A 19,394-nucleotide genomic window follows, 5' to 3' on the forward strand; every position below is an offset into this window, starting at 1 on the left:
TTTTGCATCGCACATCCATCAATTAATACTTCATCCTTCTTTCATTATCGCGAGTCTTTCCATAACATCGTTCGTGCCACCATCAGCAGCTGGAAAGACTGCATGCTTTCCTTTTTAACGCAACATTACATTACACTATTACATTACAGCGTTACATTACAGAACGTATTTCATTATCATTCTTGTAACATTTTTGTTATTAAGTTTGTAGTAAATATTAATTCTCATGTGGTCATTTGTATATAAATTATATAGGTACATTTGACTGTATCGTTATATTTTATGTTGGAATATGATGTTGTTGATGTTTCTTCAAATTCAAGTTCCGGCATGTTTTCAATAGAAACTAGCTTAATAAATCATTTCCATCTTCATATTGAATACAAAACTTGGTTAACCATTGGAAGAATATTCAAATCGATAGAGTTACTTTGCAACATCACAACACACTGCAGGTCTCGACCGAAGGATTTAATTTCATACATATTTCATTTCAATTCCTAATCTCCTTAAAGTAGAGCAGCACGATGATGGCCCTGCTTCTTGCGATAATTTTAACAATAGCTAACAATTATAATATCGTTAAGTCTTATGGTCAGAATTTTGACTACGAGTTCAAAATCTTGGAGGAGAGGCCTGTTGGTTCGTTTGTGGGCGAGCTGAATGAGTCCCAGTCACTTCGTCATCACAACTTCAACATTACTCCCAGCATTCACAGGTCAGTTTTGTTTTTTAAAATAAAATTTTTTCAAAATCTTTTTTGGTTAAGAACGTTGTTTGATTAAAATTTTTTATGTGTCAACGCTGCATATACTGCATGAGACTTCAACTGCTGTTGTTCCTTCGTTCTAACCTGTTTCATACCAGACAACTTCATTCATTTTCTCTTCTTTCCTTTCTAAGATTTTCTGAACGAGGGCCTTGCTTAAAGTGAGGTAAGAACTATTAAATATAATTAATAGCTTGCCTATGTATGTCTATAGATAAATATTTGCATAAAATAATGATGCTCGGGTACGTTGGTTTATAGTTTGTGTGTAAATCATGTGAACATTTCAAAAATGTTGACAAAAAGTTTTTAAAACTGGTTGTTAACTGAATGAAACATATTAAACAGCATTCCTCATTATCTTTCTTGAATTATATTTGCGCGTTGCTAGTTTATTTAATGATCCACGGTTCACTGTATACAATTTTTAAAATTTATTTTAAAAAATGCAACGCGCATCTGAATAACGAACAATTTTTGCAGCTCCTACTTCTTTCTGAATGGCTCAAAAATTTTAGTGAACAAGCAAATAGATCGCGAAAGTGTGTGCCACAAAAAACTAAGCGATGACTGCCTGCTAACTGTCACACTCGTCGAATCGCAGGGAGCTCTCAGCATCAAACACATCAAGGTTTGCTCTTCTCACTCTCTTCAGTGTGAAAATATTTTTAAGAAATTTCTCAAAATGTAAATAGTTTTTATATAAACTCAAGCCTACGTTGCATGAATCTGGAAAATTGTTGTGCTGAATTACTGTTCAAATGAAGTTAAAATTCATTAAAAAATATTCGGTCTAACTTTATAATTCTATAAATCACATGAGTATTTAAATTAAAAAATAGCATATTACTTCTTTAAATGGTAAAAAATTGAACTGTCAATTTGAATCCATAAAATAATTTTATAATCTGACATATAGTTTCATGAGTTAAAATAGTTTCAATTGAAATGCGAACAGATCTTGGTGGAAGACATCAATGACAACATTCCTACTTTCTCAACTAATCAGGTGATCCTAGAGATTTCTGAAAGCGCTCAGATAAGTTAGTTATTTTTCAAATGTTCTTTTTTTGAAATATATATTCCTGTATGAAGTTATAAAAATAGATTGATTGGAGTTTGTATTTGTTGTTTCGTTTGATGATGAAACCAATGAAGCAACGATGGCAATCCAAGAATATAAACTTCCCCGCATAGAAATAAATCAAAAATATAAAAAGGTTTGACATCTGAAATCTCGTAAGTTAATCCTAGGAAAAGTTGAGATAATATCTACAAGAAAAATGGCACCAACAATGTTTATATTTTAATGAATGATGCATGCTCAAGCAGAGCAGCAAGAAGCAAAATGTATTTCATTGTAAGTAAACGTTCACTTTCAGAAAGATAGAACGCAGCGGTCAAATGAGAAGTAAAAGATTTATTTCGTTAATTGTGTGGGAGATGCTCTATTGATTGGCTATTGACGTTCAAGTGTGGATCGTTCAAACGTACATCATTTTCTTTATTAAGGATGTCCTCATATTTTGCATACTTCCCTGTTGTCCCCTTCAGCACGCTGACCACTGTTCGAGTGCCTATTACTGGCTCCTACGCATTCCTTATTTAATGGCGAGTTTTTTAACAAACGTCTTATGTCGTAGTGTCTTTAAAATTAATTAAGAAAATAATAATAACAGTTGTTTCATTTATCAAAAATTGTACTATAAAAAATTCATTTAACTATCCGAAAAACTTGAAAATAAAAAATGAGTAAAAGTAGCGATGGTTTAATAAATCAGATCAATAAAAACGTTAAACAAATGAATAGTGAAGTACATTCAAGCATACAGACATCCTACAGCAAAATGTTATCTCTCTTCTTCTCTTCGTCTTTACATAGCATACACGAGCGTACATACACAACACACACAAGTGCACAGCACACAGTATGTAGGCATATTTATTTTTAAGTGAAATGCATCGAATTTTAATTGTTATTATTCACTCTAGCTAATGTTAACAAATATGAAATAGTTTAAATAAATCGGTTTGTTTGTCTAGTGGAGAAACCTGTAGTTTGTTTTGTTGAAAAAGTTTTAATCCAGCGTCTGCCGACTTTTAAAGGCTGAAATTTGAGATCTTAAGTAAATAAACGAGCAAATCGTTTTCAATTTGCAGCAGGAAAAAAGTTGCATGATTCCACTTTATCCATAACAACACAGCAAAAAATAATTTGAATGAATTAATATTGTTTCAAAATAACCGTTGAGTTTTAATTTATTATCTTGGAAATTTTAAATGAACGGTATATGTCAGAACTGTTGTTACGGCAAAATGAAAATAATCAGCATTATTCTGTCAGATACGCAGTTGTACATTCCGGTGACAGCAATTGACGCTGATGTAGGAATCAATGCAATTCAGAACTACCGATTCACCAACGGCAAAAATGGCCAAAGCAGCCAGGTATTTCAACTTTCTCTCGGTGACAACATAAATGACCAGGACATATACGATGGGGGCGATCGAACCAATCAACTCGATCCTCGCCTGATCGTTTCTGCTCCTCTCGATCGAGAAACAACAGATCGCTATGAAGGTTGGTTGGAAGCATTCGACGGAGGAAGCCCACCGAATTCTGGAAAACTTTCGGTGATCATCGTAGTGACAGACGTCAACGACAACCAGCCAGTCTTCGATAGATACACGTACGAAACGCACGTTCCTGAAGATTTGGCCGTTGGTTCGATAGTTCTTAACGTCAGTGCTACTGATATGGATATCGAAGAAAACGGCAGAATTCAATACAGTATGCAGAGAACCAGCGCAAGCCAGTTTTTTAACATTGATCCTCAAACCGGTGACGTGTTTTTAAGCAAAGTTCTAGATTATGAGCAACAAGTAAGAATATATTTATTAATAATTTTGAACTTTTGAAATTAATGAAATTTTTTTCAACAGACAAGTCACACGCTTATAATAACAGCTAAGGACTCGGGACCAGGATCTATCCCAGTTGTCACAAAAGCCACAATCCACGTCAAAGATACCAACGATAATTCACCGACGCTATCCTTTGTCAACTCTCCTATCTTCATTCCTGAAAACAAAGAACCGGGAGTTTTGGTTACACAATTCACCGTGGAAGATAAGGATGGGGGTGAAAATGGTTTGGTGAATTGTGGGTTGGAGGAAGAAAATGATTTTGAATTGAAGCAACATCATACAAACGTCTACCTCTTGGTAATTTTTTTTGTTCACATTATTTAATATTCAAGCTTAATTTTAATGTTACTATTATTTTTTTTTATGTTTTTATTGCTCACATTTTGCATTAGAAATATTGGGTAACCATTTCTACTGTAGACATTTCATTAAAGTTTGATTGAAGATATATTTCATTAATTTTTTTGTCATCACTTAGACAGCTATGTTTTATTTTTGGTTAATTAGTAACGGTTCAAACTTGTTAATGTTGTGATGAAGGTGACAAGGAGAGTTCTAGATCGGGAAGAAACAGAAAAATATCGAATCGGAATAACCTGCAGAGATCAAGGCTGGCCCTCCTTGGACACGACTGATTATTTAGAAGTTTCCGTACAAGACGAGAATGACAACTCACCCAAATTTAACTCTTCTCGACACGAAATCAGCACCTCTGAATCATCACCTGTCGGCACGAAATTATTCCAAACGTTGGCTACCGACGATGATGTTGGCAATAACTCGTTACTCGTTTACACGTTTAAAGTCATACAAGTTGATCTTAATCCGAGATTTGATATGATATTTGGCGAAGATTCAAATAAGAATAAAAATTTCAACAGCAAGGCAAACAAAGAAGACACCGATAAAGAAAAATTAATAAGCTCTAACGCAAAATCTGTTGTAGAAAATTGGATGTTTTTGGATCCAAAAATAAATCTATTTGTGGTCAAAAATCAGTTGGATTACGAGTTTGCAACCAAATTTGTAATTGAAATTTTAGTAAGCGATCAAGGTTATCCAGTAAGTAGAACGGCTTCTACACTGCTGGTAGTCAACGTTTTAGACGCGAACGACCAACCACCTGTCTTCAGCATGAAAGCATACAGCTTTGGCACAACTGAAAATAAGGCTGCTTCAACTGAAATAGGGCATGTGACAGCTTATGATTTTGACAGCTCATTGTTTAATCAGTTTAAATTTGCCATTGCGGAATCAAAAAGTGGCTTTGAAGAAATCTACCAGCACCATTATGGAAGTTTTAATCATAGAGATCAAAACGAAGAAACGTTTCAATCAGCAGTTAAAGAGAAAAAATTAATTAGCTCATACGAGATTGCAAATAAAAATTCAAAGTACAAACAACTGAACGATTCCATTCACATGAGGCATCACAACAAACACCATCCACATATCAACGACTTGAATCACAGCCACCGTCACCTCTATCACTTCCAAGATAGAACGCCCAACCCAAACGATTGGTTTTCAATTGACCAACTGACCGGGAAGATCACAACAACCCGGCAGTTGGATAGAGAACAGCATGCCGTTTACAGATTCTGGGTGACAGCCACTGACACAAGTCCTCCACACTACGTCGCATCAGCGGAAATTACAGTCAACGTGGCAGATGTCAACGATAATGCCCCATTAATTACATTTCCCGCTCAACATCAAATCTTCCAAATATCTCCGCAGGTTAAACGAGGTCATTTCATAGCGAAAATGGTTGCCAGCGACGCCGATGTTGGAGAAAATGCCAGATTAACCTATTCAATCGGGAAAGGTAACGAGGACGAGTTGTTCACTATCGACCATCTAACGGGCGAGTTGTTGGTAGCGAAGGATGGCGCGTTCACAGGACTTGCATCAAATTACGATTCTTCTTTCGCTTCATCTCCTGACATTGAAGCGACATACAAACTCGTCATCATGGTCAAGGACAGTGGCGTGCACGAGAAGAGCGCAGTTGTAAATATTGAAATATCTATCAATAAATCTTTACAATTAATATCAGGTATTGACGGATACAATGATTTAGATTCTAACTCATTTCTGGATCTATTTTCTAACATAAACATTGATCCGTCAACATTCACGGGCAAATATTTGCTCTGTTTGATAGCAACTATCTCATTCATTTTTGTCGTCGTCATCATTGTTGCAGCTGTCTTCACTCGCCGCATTTGTTTACGCAAGAGGAAGAAGCAAACGCTTGTTTTGCTGAAAAAACAGAGTTTTACCAACAACACTAACAACGGCAACAACAACTCTAATAATAATAACAACAACAACAGTTTTTCATCCGATTTTCCAGCAAATGTTAAAACAACATCGAACAATTTTACTTTGCAGATAAAAAACTCAAACGTTGAAAACCATTACGCTACTGTTAAAAATAACAAAGTTAAAACACCCCTAGACAGAAGTAGTCCCTACTTTAAAAGTATCGACATCAGTAACGAGATAAACCTGGTATCAACGGCAATGCCCATGACGATGACAACAAATAACGACAACTATTATAGCCCCAGGTTAGCCACATTGAAAATGAACGGCATGTCGACGTTTCAGCGGCAACATCCGCATCAGCAACTTCAACAGCTTCATCAACAACAAACGCTGCTGATTCAGCAACAACCGCAACAATTCAGTAACAAGACCATGTGTCATGAAGATGCACTGAAACACCTTTCTGAAAAAAATGGTTACCTACTTGTCAAGGTATGTTTTGTTTTATTTTATCAAATGTTATTAACATGTGTTAAATTTAAATAACCTTTATCAACTTTAAATTTTCAAGTACATTTTTTGTTCATTGTTGTTTTAAATATTGTCTGGCATTTTTATTTTGACTGGAAAAATGTGGGTTATGATTGGCAACAAATTATGATAATATGTCGACTGCAGTACAATTCATTTTAAAACAACTTCATGAATAATATTGATAGCTTTTTTCTGATTATTAAAAATATTTTTGCTGCTTCAGTTTATGATGACTTTGATGTAAAACAAACAAATTATTCGCTTGAGCAGTTGAATAAATTATTTTAATTCTCTGTTTTCTGTTTACACAGAAATCAAACAAACTTAGCTGAACATAAAGATTTGTGCATACCTGTTGACAACGCTAGGATAAGCAATAAACATAAATTCGCTGCCTCTTTTAATTTTTTTATTTCTTGCAAGCGAAAAATCTTAAATGGCTTCATTTAAAATTTTTTTCCAAATGTTTTGTTTCTGATAGAATTAGACGCTTTAATTTGAATAACATTCACATAAAAAACATGTTAAATTGCATTAAAATCAACTTTTCAATCTCTCGCAACTGCTTTCTAAACATTTTAACAATTATTTCAACTTATATCATATTCCAACCAATTATTGTTTGTTCGTTGAAAATTGTAACTTAGCTAATTGTTTGCCTCCGTCTGTTTTTAGTTATTGTTTTACATTTCCTCTTAAGAATATTCTGTGAATGATGCCAATAAACTTTCTTTAGGCGGAAGTCAATTTCTGAAAGTTAATTACGCAAGGGAAGCAATCTACGAAGATAAAATTCATCTAAACAATACCAGAATGTTGTTTGCGAAAGTTTCATATTTTGAAAAAAATGTTACGCGAGCATCATAAAAGTTGCAACAAATCGCTCCTCTCCTTCAAACAATTGTTCGTGACAGAAAGCATTTGTTCTACCACTACAAATAACGTTCCGACAGAGAAAGACCCATAAAATTAATAACCTCAAGAAAGCCTCGCCATACTTTGTTTACTATTTTGAAAAATTATTGCAAATACTTTTCTCAAAGTTACTGAAAAAGTTGCCGAAAACAAACATTTATTTGAATATACATGTATATAGAGATATATGCAAATGTGCAACAGTCTGAATAAACATGTAGGTTTATAAGTGGAGTCTGTGTGTGTGTGTGTTGTGTGTGTGTGTGTGTGTGTGTGTGTGTGTGTGTGTGTGTGGCGTTTTAACTTTAACATAGCGATTTCGTGAAAAGAGCTAAACTTGGTTGCCAGTTTTTTATTAATGAAAACAAATAATGAAAAGTGTTATTATGCAATGTGATATCTTTGTTTTTGTTTCGTTTGAATGATGGCATTGCATTATTTTTTATCGTTTGTTATATATACAAATAAAATTTTTAATTCAAATTTAGTTTTCTAACTCCTTTTTATGAGTTTGTAAACTTACAATAATTAGTTACAATATTTCAGTTGAATTAATATTCTTCAGAAACAACAAAGCTTCATGGATTGAGATCGTAAAAATTACACTTAATTTTCCCATTACTTCAAGTACATTCGTTGAAAGAAGAGGAGACCGAACTGTTGTTTGCAATCGTTTCGATAATTTGTGTTGTTCTGCTACATTTTCCACGCAACTTGAGCTGCAATCAATCAATCAGTCAAATAAAAATATTTACTTTAATTTTTGTTTCTCTTGTATATGAGAAGAAGCAACTTGGCATAAGAATCTTCTGGTCCATTTATTTGGTGTTTGTTTATTCGCATTAAAAAAAATGTGTGTTAAATTTGACGCTTTTGATGAAGCAAGCTAAAAATTTTATGGATACTAAATACCGAAATTAATCATTTTATTAAATAATTATAATAAAAAAGGCAATGTTAATAATTAAATATCAAAATCATTAAAGAAAAAACTTCATTTATAATTTGTCGATGTTATTAAATCATGTTTTAATTACGGGTTTTTCATACAAAAGTCATCTTAAATAGAGTTAATTCGTATAACACATCTCCGTAAAAAAAATGAAGTATCACAAAACATTATCCCATTTTTTATTAAGTTACCAACAACAACAAACAACAACAATAATAATAATAATAACAACAACAGATAATCAGCTAGCACGCAACAAACCAGAGAACCACACCACACAACATAGCAACAACCACACATGCAACCAGAAACAACGGAACTAATTCAATTTATGAACAGACATTCAAATATGACAACAACAAGAAACAGTTCAAAGATGCACAACAACATAAATAACAACATTAACAACAACAATATCAATAACAACAACATCAATAACAACAACAGCAACAACGCACACATGTTAGTTCCTCGTCATCTTCATACAACAGACAGACAACTTGGCCAGTGACCACATATGCTGCTGAAAACGTGTGTTACCAAACACGTTCGCTAGACTACTAATAACATCTATAAATACACACCACACACACATACTACACCACACACACACACACAAACACACACACACTCTGTCTCACTCTCTCTCTCACAAACACAAGCGCATAAATGTAGGACACATACTTATTTAATTATATACACAAAGAAGAAAACTGCTGTAAAATTAAAATCCTCTTTTCAAGCTGTTGACATGCTGGAGAAAAATGAATGAAAGAAGAAGAAACACTTTGTAACCATGACAACCTCGGAAGGTTTCCATGGAAAAATATTTTAAAATGTTGACCAAACATCTTGACGGCTCTTCATTGTGAAAAATTTAATCTGTCTATTTATTTATCAATCTATCTTTTTGTTTCTGTATCATTTTATCTCTCTGTCCATACATACCCTTTGCAAATGTTTTGAATAAACACGTGATCATGTTAAAACTGAACATAACCATTGTATAAGATTTCAGGTTTTTGTTATATTTTTTATTCCTTTTTATACTGTAAATAATTTTTTTGATTTTCACTTATGAGACCAGACACCGTCTGTTTGTTACCATACTGACGCATTTAATTCAGTATGAATAGATCTGAAAAACCGTCCGTACATTTATTTATACAATATTTTTCATTATGTTTTGTTTTAGTAACACTGTTTAACATTTTGGTCAAAAACTTTATAAAGTCTATCAATATAACAAATTGCTTTTTTTTAGATCAGACCAAAATTTTAATTATTGTCAGAATTAGTTGGTTCACAAAAATAACCAATTGCCACATACGCACACAGTATCTCATACGCTCGTACACGCATACACGCAGACAAACAGGCAAACCACTTATATACACGCACATCATGCACACTCATCGTGTGTGTGTGTGTGTGTGTGTGTGTGTGTGTGTGTGTGTGTGTGTGTGTGTGTGTACGTCAGAAGAGTGAGCGTGAGAGCCATTTGTTTTGCCAATAATAAATCATCACTTCTGTTATTACAACACTGTTCTTTCATCATCACGCCCACACATACATTATCGTTATTTCGTTATTAAGCGTTTATATTATTAGGCAACCATACATCATAACATAACTTTAATTATCGCTTCAAAAGAATTGGCTAATTTATGGATAGTCGGTAGTAAAATAATCCTGTTCAGCGATCAAATCTCTAATCTGGATACGAAGTTTGCGATACGAAATGTTAAATATTTAAATATATCTATCTACGTTCATGAAAAACGTTCAAGGTTCGAACGAGAAGGTTTTGGAGATTGAACATGAAGATATGAATCCGGTGGGTTGGCTGGTTTGCTAGTTCCTTTGTATGCCGTCAATCATCTTATTTCCCGATGTATTAGCGTTCAACTACATCCCGCTGTTTAGCCGTGTTTTTTGTTGAACAACAACGCCACTCATTTCACTTTCAAACATAAAAATTAAAAAAAAGTTCTTATACTTATTATTTTGACTAAATTAAAATTTAAGCATTTTAGTCAAATAAAAATTTAGAATTCAATCAACACTTTAAAAACTTTCACTTACAGACTTTAAAAATTTGAACAAACCATTGCAAAAAATATTTCCTTACCGCAAATCTGATTCTCCTATATGAGAATCTATTTTGGTCTCTTCTTATTTATTGTCTATACATAACCTTTCTGCCATTTGGCATCGGCAAATTTTTATTTTCCCACACTTCACTTTAAGTGAAGCGATTATTTGTTGTGAAGATGCTATTTGTTTATACACTTAGTCCTCATTTAGAAACAACTCTGCTACACAAATTATATTTTGTCACATTATAACTTTTGTGCAAATTTTAGAAGATATATTTTATTAAATCTAATATTTCTATTACAGTTTTCATCTTATTCATTTATTGTTTCAAATTAAAAATTTTTCTAATTTATAAAAGAAAATGTTTTACTATCACTGATCCTACTAAATAGTGATTTTTGAATTCACAAACTTTTTCGAGTTTAAAATGAATGAAAAATTGTTGATAGAAAAAATGTGATATACAAGAAAGAGAATCATTGATTGGTTGGGCAAGAAGATGATTGGCACCGGTTGTTTGTTGTTTATGTTTGCGATGGACCCGGACGGCAATCGGGAATTTGATGCTTTTCAGCGCGACTTATTTATGCCATGAGTTTGATGGGCAAGCAACCGAGTTATCTGTCGTTATGTAATGTCTTGCATGTTTGTTCATTCATATTTCGCCATTCAATGTGTCCTTATTTGTTTCGGTTTTACCATTCATATTTGGTTATATTTGGCTATCCGTCCCTTAGGCCGATCATGTAAAAGTTTATTTCTTTACATGTTTTATCAAAAAAGTTTTTTATTTGAAAGGCCCAACTTTTGTCATGTAAAAAGAAGTTAAAATTAAGTTTTATTTTAAATATTTAAAAAAAATCATAACAGATTGAAACATTAAATCGCTTTGTTTGCATCAAAGTGTTTAGAAAGTTTACAATCTATTGAAGATTATTGCGATAGTTGTCACAATTAAATAAGAGTTGTTATTTTATGTTTGTGAAGTATTACCAGATCTGTGTTGCTTTAATTTCAATAGACATGATTGCAATTTGATATATAAATAATAAACTATTTCAGTTTGCGGACTAATATAAAAAGCGTCCTTATTTTATGATAATAAATGTATCATTTCATTTTTATTTCATATCGCTGTCAAGTTACGCTTGACAAAAAATTAAGTGATCCAACAACAAAAAACAATGGATACAAAACGAATGAGCGATTTGACATGATATTTTATTGAATTTCAAATCGGAAGGATGTTTGGGGTTGATAGAAAAAAATCGAATGTTGAATATGATTGATTTGAAGGTGTTCAGTTTGTTCTCCTGTGTTGGGTGTTGTGAAATGTTTATTATTTCAAACTGAATAAGTTTATTTTATTAAAGGAACAAATAGTTTATGTTAGTGTTTAGCTTGGTTAAGTTTGAAATTTTAATGAATAATAATTTGAAAAATAAGTTTTTAAATTCTGCATGTTTAGCATGGTTAAGTTTGAAATTTTAATGAATAATAATTTGAAAAATAAATTTATCTGAGAAACTTGAGTTAAATATGATTTGGGAATACATTGAAAAATTGATATAGCAACTTGTAAATTAAAAAATTTATACTTAAATGAAGATACTGTTGATTTTGATCAATTTTAAAAAATTTAAAATTTTTTAACATTTGAATAGTTTTAGGCTTAAGTATTTTATATCCAAATAATTTTTTGAAGACATTTAAAAACTAGGTAAGCAACAAGAAAAAAAAGAGTGAAATTGAAAAAAATGCCAACGCCTATAGATAGAGATGTTTGCTGTATCAGTAGTCTGTCTAAAGGATATCAAATCCAAGTGCAGAAGATTTTTGTAATGTTCGGTCGGTCGTTTATTGTTACAAGGCAAGCACACAGTGCACGCAACAACAGGCGTGTTGGAATGTTATGTGATGCTTCATAGTGATACATTTATGAGTTTTTACTGCACTGTTTTTTCTTTCAAATTCCTCCTCTGCTACGAAACCCATTATTTTTGGAATTTTGCCGATCATTCACGAAGAATAAAAAGCAATATATAAAATGAACATAAATTCAATTATTGTCCCATAACTTCGGTGCAAAATGCACATTACACTAAAACAAGTTATTAAAAGATTGTATGGCACAATTATGCCACATTTATAAGCAATATATATATATATATATATATATATATATATATATATATATATATATATATATATATATATATATATATATATATATATACATATAAACAATTGTTTGTCTATATATATATTGTATAAAAAAGTGTGTGTGTGTGTGTTTGTGTGCATGTATGGAGAATGCGCACGTCTGAGTATCTAAATTTTTACAAAAGAAGTGTGTATCAGTGTATATGAGTGGTGTGAGTGCAATGAATGCATTATCTCTCCAAAGACCTTTCTAGTTCCGGCTGGCTACATCGTCATCTACCCTTCTATAGGTGCACCAACATCATCCACCTTTTCACACAAGCGTCTTCGCAATCTACCTTTCCATACATGAACCTTCATAAGCTACTTTCTTTTGAACGAACATCATTTTTGCATTTTTTTCACAACTTTCGTCAGTAATTCAACTTTTTAACAAATTGTATTTCTTCCCAATGCCCAGACATTTTTTAAAAATTACCAATAATTAATAAACGAAGTGGTTTCTTCAGCGTATTTTGTGATATGTCTAAATTTGTTATAATTTGTTCACTATTTATTACCTGAAAACCAATTTGTATATAAAAAAAATTTTTTACCCATCGTACCTTCAAAATTTCCACTCTGAGAACTATTTAACATACCGGACAGGCCTGTGTCGAGCACGGCTGTCCGTTATTTTTAATTGCCTGGTCTTCAAGGACACGTTTCTCAAAACTTTTAATGTACATCAAAGAAATGTTGCGAACAAATTTTAATGGCCCATTTTTTGTCATTCATATTTTTGTATAATTTTTTCTTTTTTATACAAAAATGTTTCTATAACTTATTTTCACTTGTACAAAAATTAATTTAACTCATCCATTTCAATAAATCAAAACTTGTTTCTTCCAATTTATTAAACTATTTTTTGGTCACTTTTTAACGTATATCTATTACAAAATCTGCCTATCCAAGTACTCCACGAAACCACGAAATACATTTTTTGTCCCCACAACCGACAAGATTTAAACATAAAACTTCTTACAAAAGTTTGCTTGGCTAATATTGAACTAAAAAAAATATATGTGTGTGTCACCAGCTGAACGTTGTACGGCTGGCGATAGTAAATCATCATTACCATCATCGTTGAGGTCGTTGACATCCTTCTTTCCATCATTATTGTCATCATAATTATCGTCCTAATTACCACCATGGAGATCACTTTTCAAATGTGATTTTGCAAAAAGGCAAACCATGTTTAATGCAGTTGATGAAAGGTAAAGTTGTATATACTTCTTTTCAAAACAAACATAACACGTTTATTGAGGTGTCGCAAAAAACTAACACTTTAAAATTTTTAACTTCTAAACTAATCAAGTCGCTTATTAATCATAATTCGTACGTCCAACAAATCGTCCGAGAGATGGACCATTGTGTTGGCTTCTAACCATCTTTTCAATGAGTGATCGCATAGATTAATCAGTCAGCACACATCTCAGCAATGACCATGCAAGTGCCCATGCGGATAAACACGCAGGTGGGTAGATAGAAGTGGTGGGAGTCGTACAATGCTGGGTTCGTTAGGAAGAAGCAAATGTTGAATGGGTAAAACTTATTCAATGATATTTTGTAGTCCTGAAACATTTTAACCAGACTTAATTACTATCTATGCAAAATTTATTCTTGTTGCCAAAAATTAATTCAAAATTTGACAAGGTGCAAAAGCCAAAAGGCCAAAGTACATGCTCGTTCAAAAAATTTAAACTTTTTGGTAGGGCGACTTACAGGCTGTACTTAAATTAAAATTATAATAGCAAAAAACTGTGCACCCTCTAAATTTGCGTCCGTGGTAGGTAGACAAGCAAACAAATAAGTAGACATTCAAACAGAAAGGGGCAGACAGATAGGGGGTAGATAGATTGATAGGTAGATAGGCAGGTAGGCGGGTAAGTAGGTAGATAGATAGGTAGGTGGGTAAGTAGGTAGGTAGACAGTTGAATAGGAAGACAGGTAAGCATTCTATTTCTCCCCTCTTCAGATCAATCTTAGTTACTTAAGACCATCACCACGAACATCTGACAACAACTTGGCAATCTCGGCACATCTCATCATTCTTCATAATTACCTCATTACGCTTCTAATGACATTATGTTATATGCTATCTATCTACCTACCTACATATATATATATATATATATATATATATATATATATATATATATGTATGAATGTGTAAACACATATATGAACCCAGATATGTGTGCATTTATGTATGTGTAATTGTATGAGCGGTTGGTTACATGAGCAGCTAAATAGCTACAATTTTAATTAACTTTTAATCAAATTTTTCATAACATATTAGCAGCCGTATCGAACATCATTTATTTAAATTAATATTAAAATTTCAACTTTTATTTGTTTGTTATTAATAGGTTTCATTCCTTTCGTTATTTTTTGTATTTGTATTTTTTATGGAATGATTATGATCAACACAGACATGTTACCACCTTACTATAACACGGGGGTGACCAAACTTTTTGCTTTGAGGGCCGCATTCAAAACTATTTTACCTTTGAAGGGCTGCTTATGTACTTAAATAGCAATTTTTTTCGATCCGGTGGAGAATTATTTTAAGATTTGTGGTTTCTTTTTTTTGGTCATAATGTCTGGTTGATGACATTTTGGCGAACAGGCTCTCGCGGGCCGCATAAAATAGCTTCGCGGACACTAGTTTTCCCCCACCCCTGCTATAACACAATGCTTGTTAATTGCGTGTCAAAGGTCAGAGTTAGTTAGGTGTAACAGTGTATACCGCAAAATTAAAGTTTCATTTCTATGAAATGCAACCACGCGTTAACGTTTACAACAAAGTTAACAGTAAATAATACTTAACACAAACAACAACGACGTATTCACTCAAAATGACGTGCACAAACTTCTAATCCATGATGATACTAAAATAAGAAATATTACTTACAGTAATCTATTTACATGAAGACTTAGTTTACATTTGCCTTTACGTGTTATTGCGTAGTTACAACTTTAACTTTAAAACTTCAGGTCTACTCATATGAGTTAAAAATAATTATCTTAATAAGTAACTATTAACCGTATATAATGACATAATTACCTGTTGAACTAGAATTGTCGAAACTTTAAGTTTTTCTTACAATTTTAACTCAATATATCTATAAAAATATTATACACACACAATATATCACGGTAACTTACTTATTCATATACACTTGCATACATTTGTAGTATATCATTCATTTATTATATGTATGCATGTATACATCTGTAAACATCACGTATAGAAATATACCTGAAAGAGTCTGAAACGTTTATGTTGCAGTTAAACAATTTTACGATGATGTTTTAAATGCAATTTATTTGCATGGCTTCCCTAGCTGCACAGCCCTTCATTGCATTGGTCACTTTTTCCTGTTTTAGTTTTCTTCATATTATAGAATTTAAATAATAAAAATTATATATTTATAAAAATATATTACATTTTATTTGATAATAGTTTTTATTTTTTATGTTTCACGTTGTTACATTACATACATTGATTTACTGATTAAAAAATAATAACATTAAAACATGTGTGTTTTGAAGTGTTTGTGTCGGTAGAGTTAGGCAATTAATTTTAATTAATTTTTCATTTGGTTGTGTTTGATTGTTACTCTTTACTAACTAAACCGCGTGGCCAAAAATTATTTTTTCCAACGTTTTGAAGATTTTTCAATTTTAATTTATTTTCAATACGCTGGGTGAAATTGTTTTGCAATTAAATTTTTAAAATTTTTTTCAAATTTAATTTATTTTGGTTTAAATAAATTTATTTAAAAGATTCAGTGACATAACAAGAGCACAAACGCACAAAATTTTCTGCTTGTAAATGTGTGTATAACTGTATATACGTATGTTACTGTGTAAGCCTGTATGTATATATATTTGTATGTGTGTTTGCGAGTGTGTGTGTGTGTGTGCGTGGCAAGATTTGAAAAATTTCCCGCATTATTTGCTACAAGAGAAATAATGCGAAAATGATGAAAGTGAGTGTAAATTGGAGTGGAGAGAGAAAGCAAGATGAATGGAGATCATTAAAACATTACCTCATCTTCTCTGGTACCTGAAATATGAGCAGACGATTTATCAAGTCGAAGGCTTTCATTCACCACTAATAAATAAATAGCGGAGCTTTTCAACGAACCAACTAACAACAACTTGTAAATCTAAATTTTTTTTCATTTCACGCTGAAAAGATTTTTTCTTATTTTCTCAATATTTCCAATGGAATTGTAGGCGCTGGGTTGATGATGCTGTGGTCTGATGATTAGGAAAAAAATACGCAAATACAGATGTCGCTTCTCCGTGACAATTACCAGCAGGACAGTAAAAATGATTTCATACGCAGTGGAAGCCTTATGATCATTTGAAAAAGACTCTCCGGCTTGCTTCTTTTCTTACTAAGCCACTGCTTCAACAATGCGATGACTGATATTATTATTTTTATGCTTTTTAACAAATCAGTTTGGCTCTTTTATGAAAAAGAAATAAAATACTCCTGCAGAATTGGTTAAATATTTTACTATAAAAATCGCGTACATTTGGACGAATGGAAACTTCACTTATTTTATTTATTTATTCGGATAGTTTTCAAAACGAATACATGAAAACAATCACATATGATCCAAATTGTTTTAACTGAAAGTTTATTAATAGTAATTAAATTTGACGAAGTAATGAGAACAAAAACATTTTTTTTCTCTGATTAACAAATTTCTGATTGAAAAGCAATTGGTGCTGTTTGTAAAGTTATTTTGAAGATCACTATCATCAGCATGAATTCAGATGAAAAATAAACAGCGGCTTTAATGCTGTTAAGAATAGTGAAGAACACTTGTAATGCGCCTGAAATATCGTCGTTAGTTTGCTTAACCTGCGTTGAAAAAGGGGAGAAGAAAGCAGAGCGAGCTTAAAGACTATCATTTTCATTTTCGGTGCTTTCATCACACGAGCCTCTCTACAATTAGAAGAAGGCGCATGTGCGCGAAGTTCTGCTCTTTCCAGGCTAATCTTTTAAAATCTTATGCTACTCAACAATTTCAATATCGTTAAAGTGCTTTTTAAGCCTGCTAGACGAACCGGCGAACGAACGAACGAGCTTTCAACAGGCAGGACAAGAAAGTGAATGAATGAATGTTGTCAATGTACTGTAGATAGAAACAGCGTTTGTTTTGCACATCGCATCGTCATTTGTACCTGCCTGTACATGAAACATCATTCATAAAAATAAATTTTATTTCCGGAATGCGTGCTTAGGTGAAAGTTATTTTTATTTTTACATTTATCAAAAATTGAAATAATTTTGTAAGTTGTAAATTAAACAAGCTTTTTAAATTTTTTAACTTATTTTTATTTCAATTCATTTTGAAACAAATAAATAAAGGAAACATTTGTTAATCACATATTTAAATTGTGAGCATATGCAAGTTATAACCACCAACTGTTATATCTGTCAAGCAATAAACCAACATCGGTTAAGTGCTATGAAGATCTTGACGAAAGAGCCATTGTACATTATGCAAATCTGCTTCAATTTGTTGAGTAAACAAATCACTAGATAAACATTATATAGATCCACATTAAACATTTCTGTCGCACTTAATATGTCATATATATTGCTTTGAATATTAGCAAAATATAATTTCTATCAGTTATAATAAATTACCTATTTAATATACTTAACGAAATAGTTTTAAATTAATTTATTTTCACGTTAAACAATGCAAAGTTGAGTTATTTGACCAAAAATTGCATCAAAATTCGCTACTGCAAAATAAAATCACGACACATTAACATTAATATTTATAGCGGAGTTTTAAAGTAACACTTTCAATTTTTTGATTTGATACTAATAAAAATACTATATAATAATGATTAATATTAAAATCCTTTTAATTTCTGATTTCGCACTGATATGGCATCGTTTCGTTTACTTGAGCACACCACTCACTCACTCACTCACTCACTCACTCACTCACTCACTCACTCACTCACTCACTCACTCACTCACTCACTCACTCACTCACTCACTCACTCACTCACTCACTCACTCACTCACTCACTCACTCACTCACTCACTCACTCACTCACTCACTCACTCACTCACTCACTCACTCACTCACTCACTCACTCACTCACTCACTCACTCACTCACTCACTCACTCACTCACTCACTCACTCACTCACTAACTCACTCACTCACTAACTCACTCACTCACTCACTCACTCACTCATCAGCATATTTCCTTGCAACCATGCAAATAACAAAACTGCAGTTACAAAAGAAATAACTGTAATAATTAGTTGTTTAATTAACATTTAATTAATTGTTAGATCGCGTTCCTTCATGCCAGCCTTATTTGGATTAAGAATAATAAATAAATATATATATATAAACACAGCACATACGTATAATAAAATATAAATTAAATATTGAGAGGTGCGTGTTTGGTTGAGATGATAACAACAATATTGTTATTATCAAGGTAATTAATGTTTTATTATTATTATTTATTATTATTATTATCATCAACAATGGAAACGATTTTTAATGTTGTTGTTATTGTGGTGACAATTGCTATCTCAACAATAACTAATTACCTACATAAATTAATATGAGACTCGCGTTACAAAGATGCATCAGTATTATATTGAAATTTTTTTGTGATACCATCTGAATAATTAACACTCCGGTTATTGAAGGGTTTT

The 19,394-nt window shown here is 32.2% G+C and overlaps 2 protein-coding genes across 2 annotated transcripts; both read left to right on the forward strand.

Annotated features, from left to right (window-relative positions):
• Positions 1 to 530: 530 nt before the first annotated feature.
• HELRODRAFT_159226 (hypothetical protein) lies at positions 531 to 1,817 on the forward strand (the record flags this gene model as incomplete). The annotated part of the gene is made up of 3 exons (XM_009011122.1): positions 531 to 718; positions 1,253 to 1,400; positions 1,728 to 1,817. The coding sequence occupies 3 exons, from the start codon at positions 531 to 533 to the stop codon at positions 1,815 to 1,817; spliced, it is 426 nt and encodes a 141-aa protein (XP_009009370.1).
• A 1,268-nt stretch (positions 1,818 to 3,085) lies between these two features.
• On the forward strand, positions 3,086 to 7,629 carry HELRODRAFT_159227 (hypothetical protein; the record flags this gene model as incomplete). Its single annotated transcript, XM_009011123.1, has 4 exons — positions 3,086 to 3,652; positions 3,713 to 3,994; positions 4,238 to 6,463; positions 7,459 to 7,629. The coding sequence occupies 4 exons, from the start codon at positions 3,086 to 3,088 to the stop codon at positions 7,627 to 7,629; spliced, it is 3,246 nt and encodes a 1,081-aa protein (XP_009009371.1).
• Positions 7,630 to 19,394: the final 11,765 nt, after the last annotated feature.

The sequence above is a fragment of the Helobdella robusta genome, assembly GCF_000326865.2.
Source record: "Helobdella robusta unplaced genomic scaffold HELROscaffold_1, whole genome shotgun sequence".
Lineage (NCBI taxonomy): Eukaryota > Metazoa > Annelida > Clitellata > Rhynchobdellida > Glossiphoniidae > Helobdella > Helobdella robusta.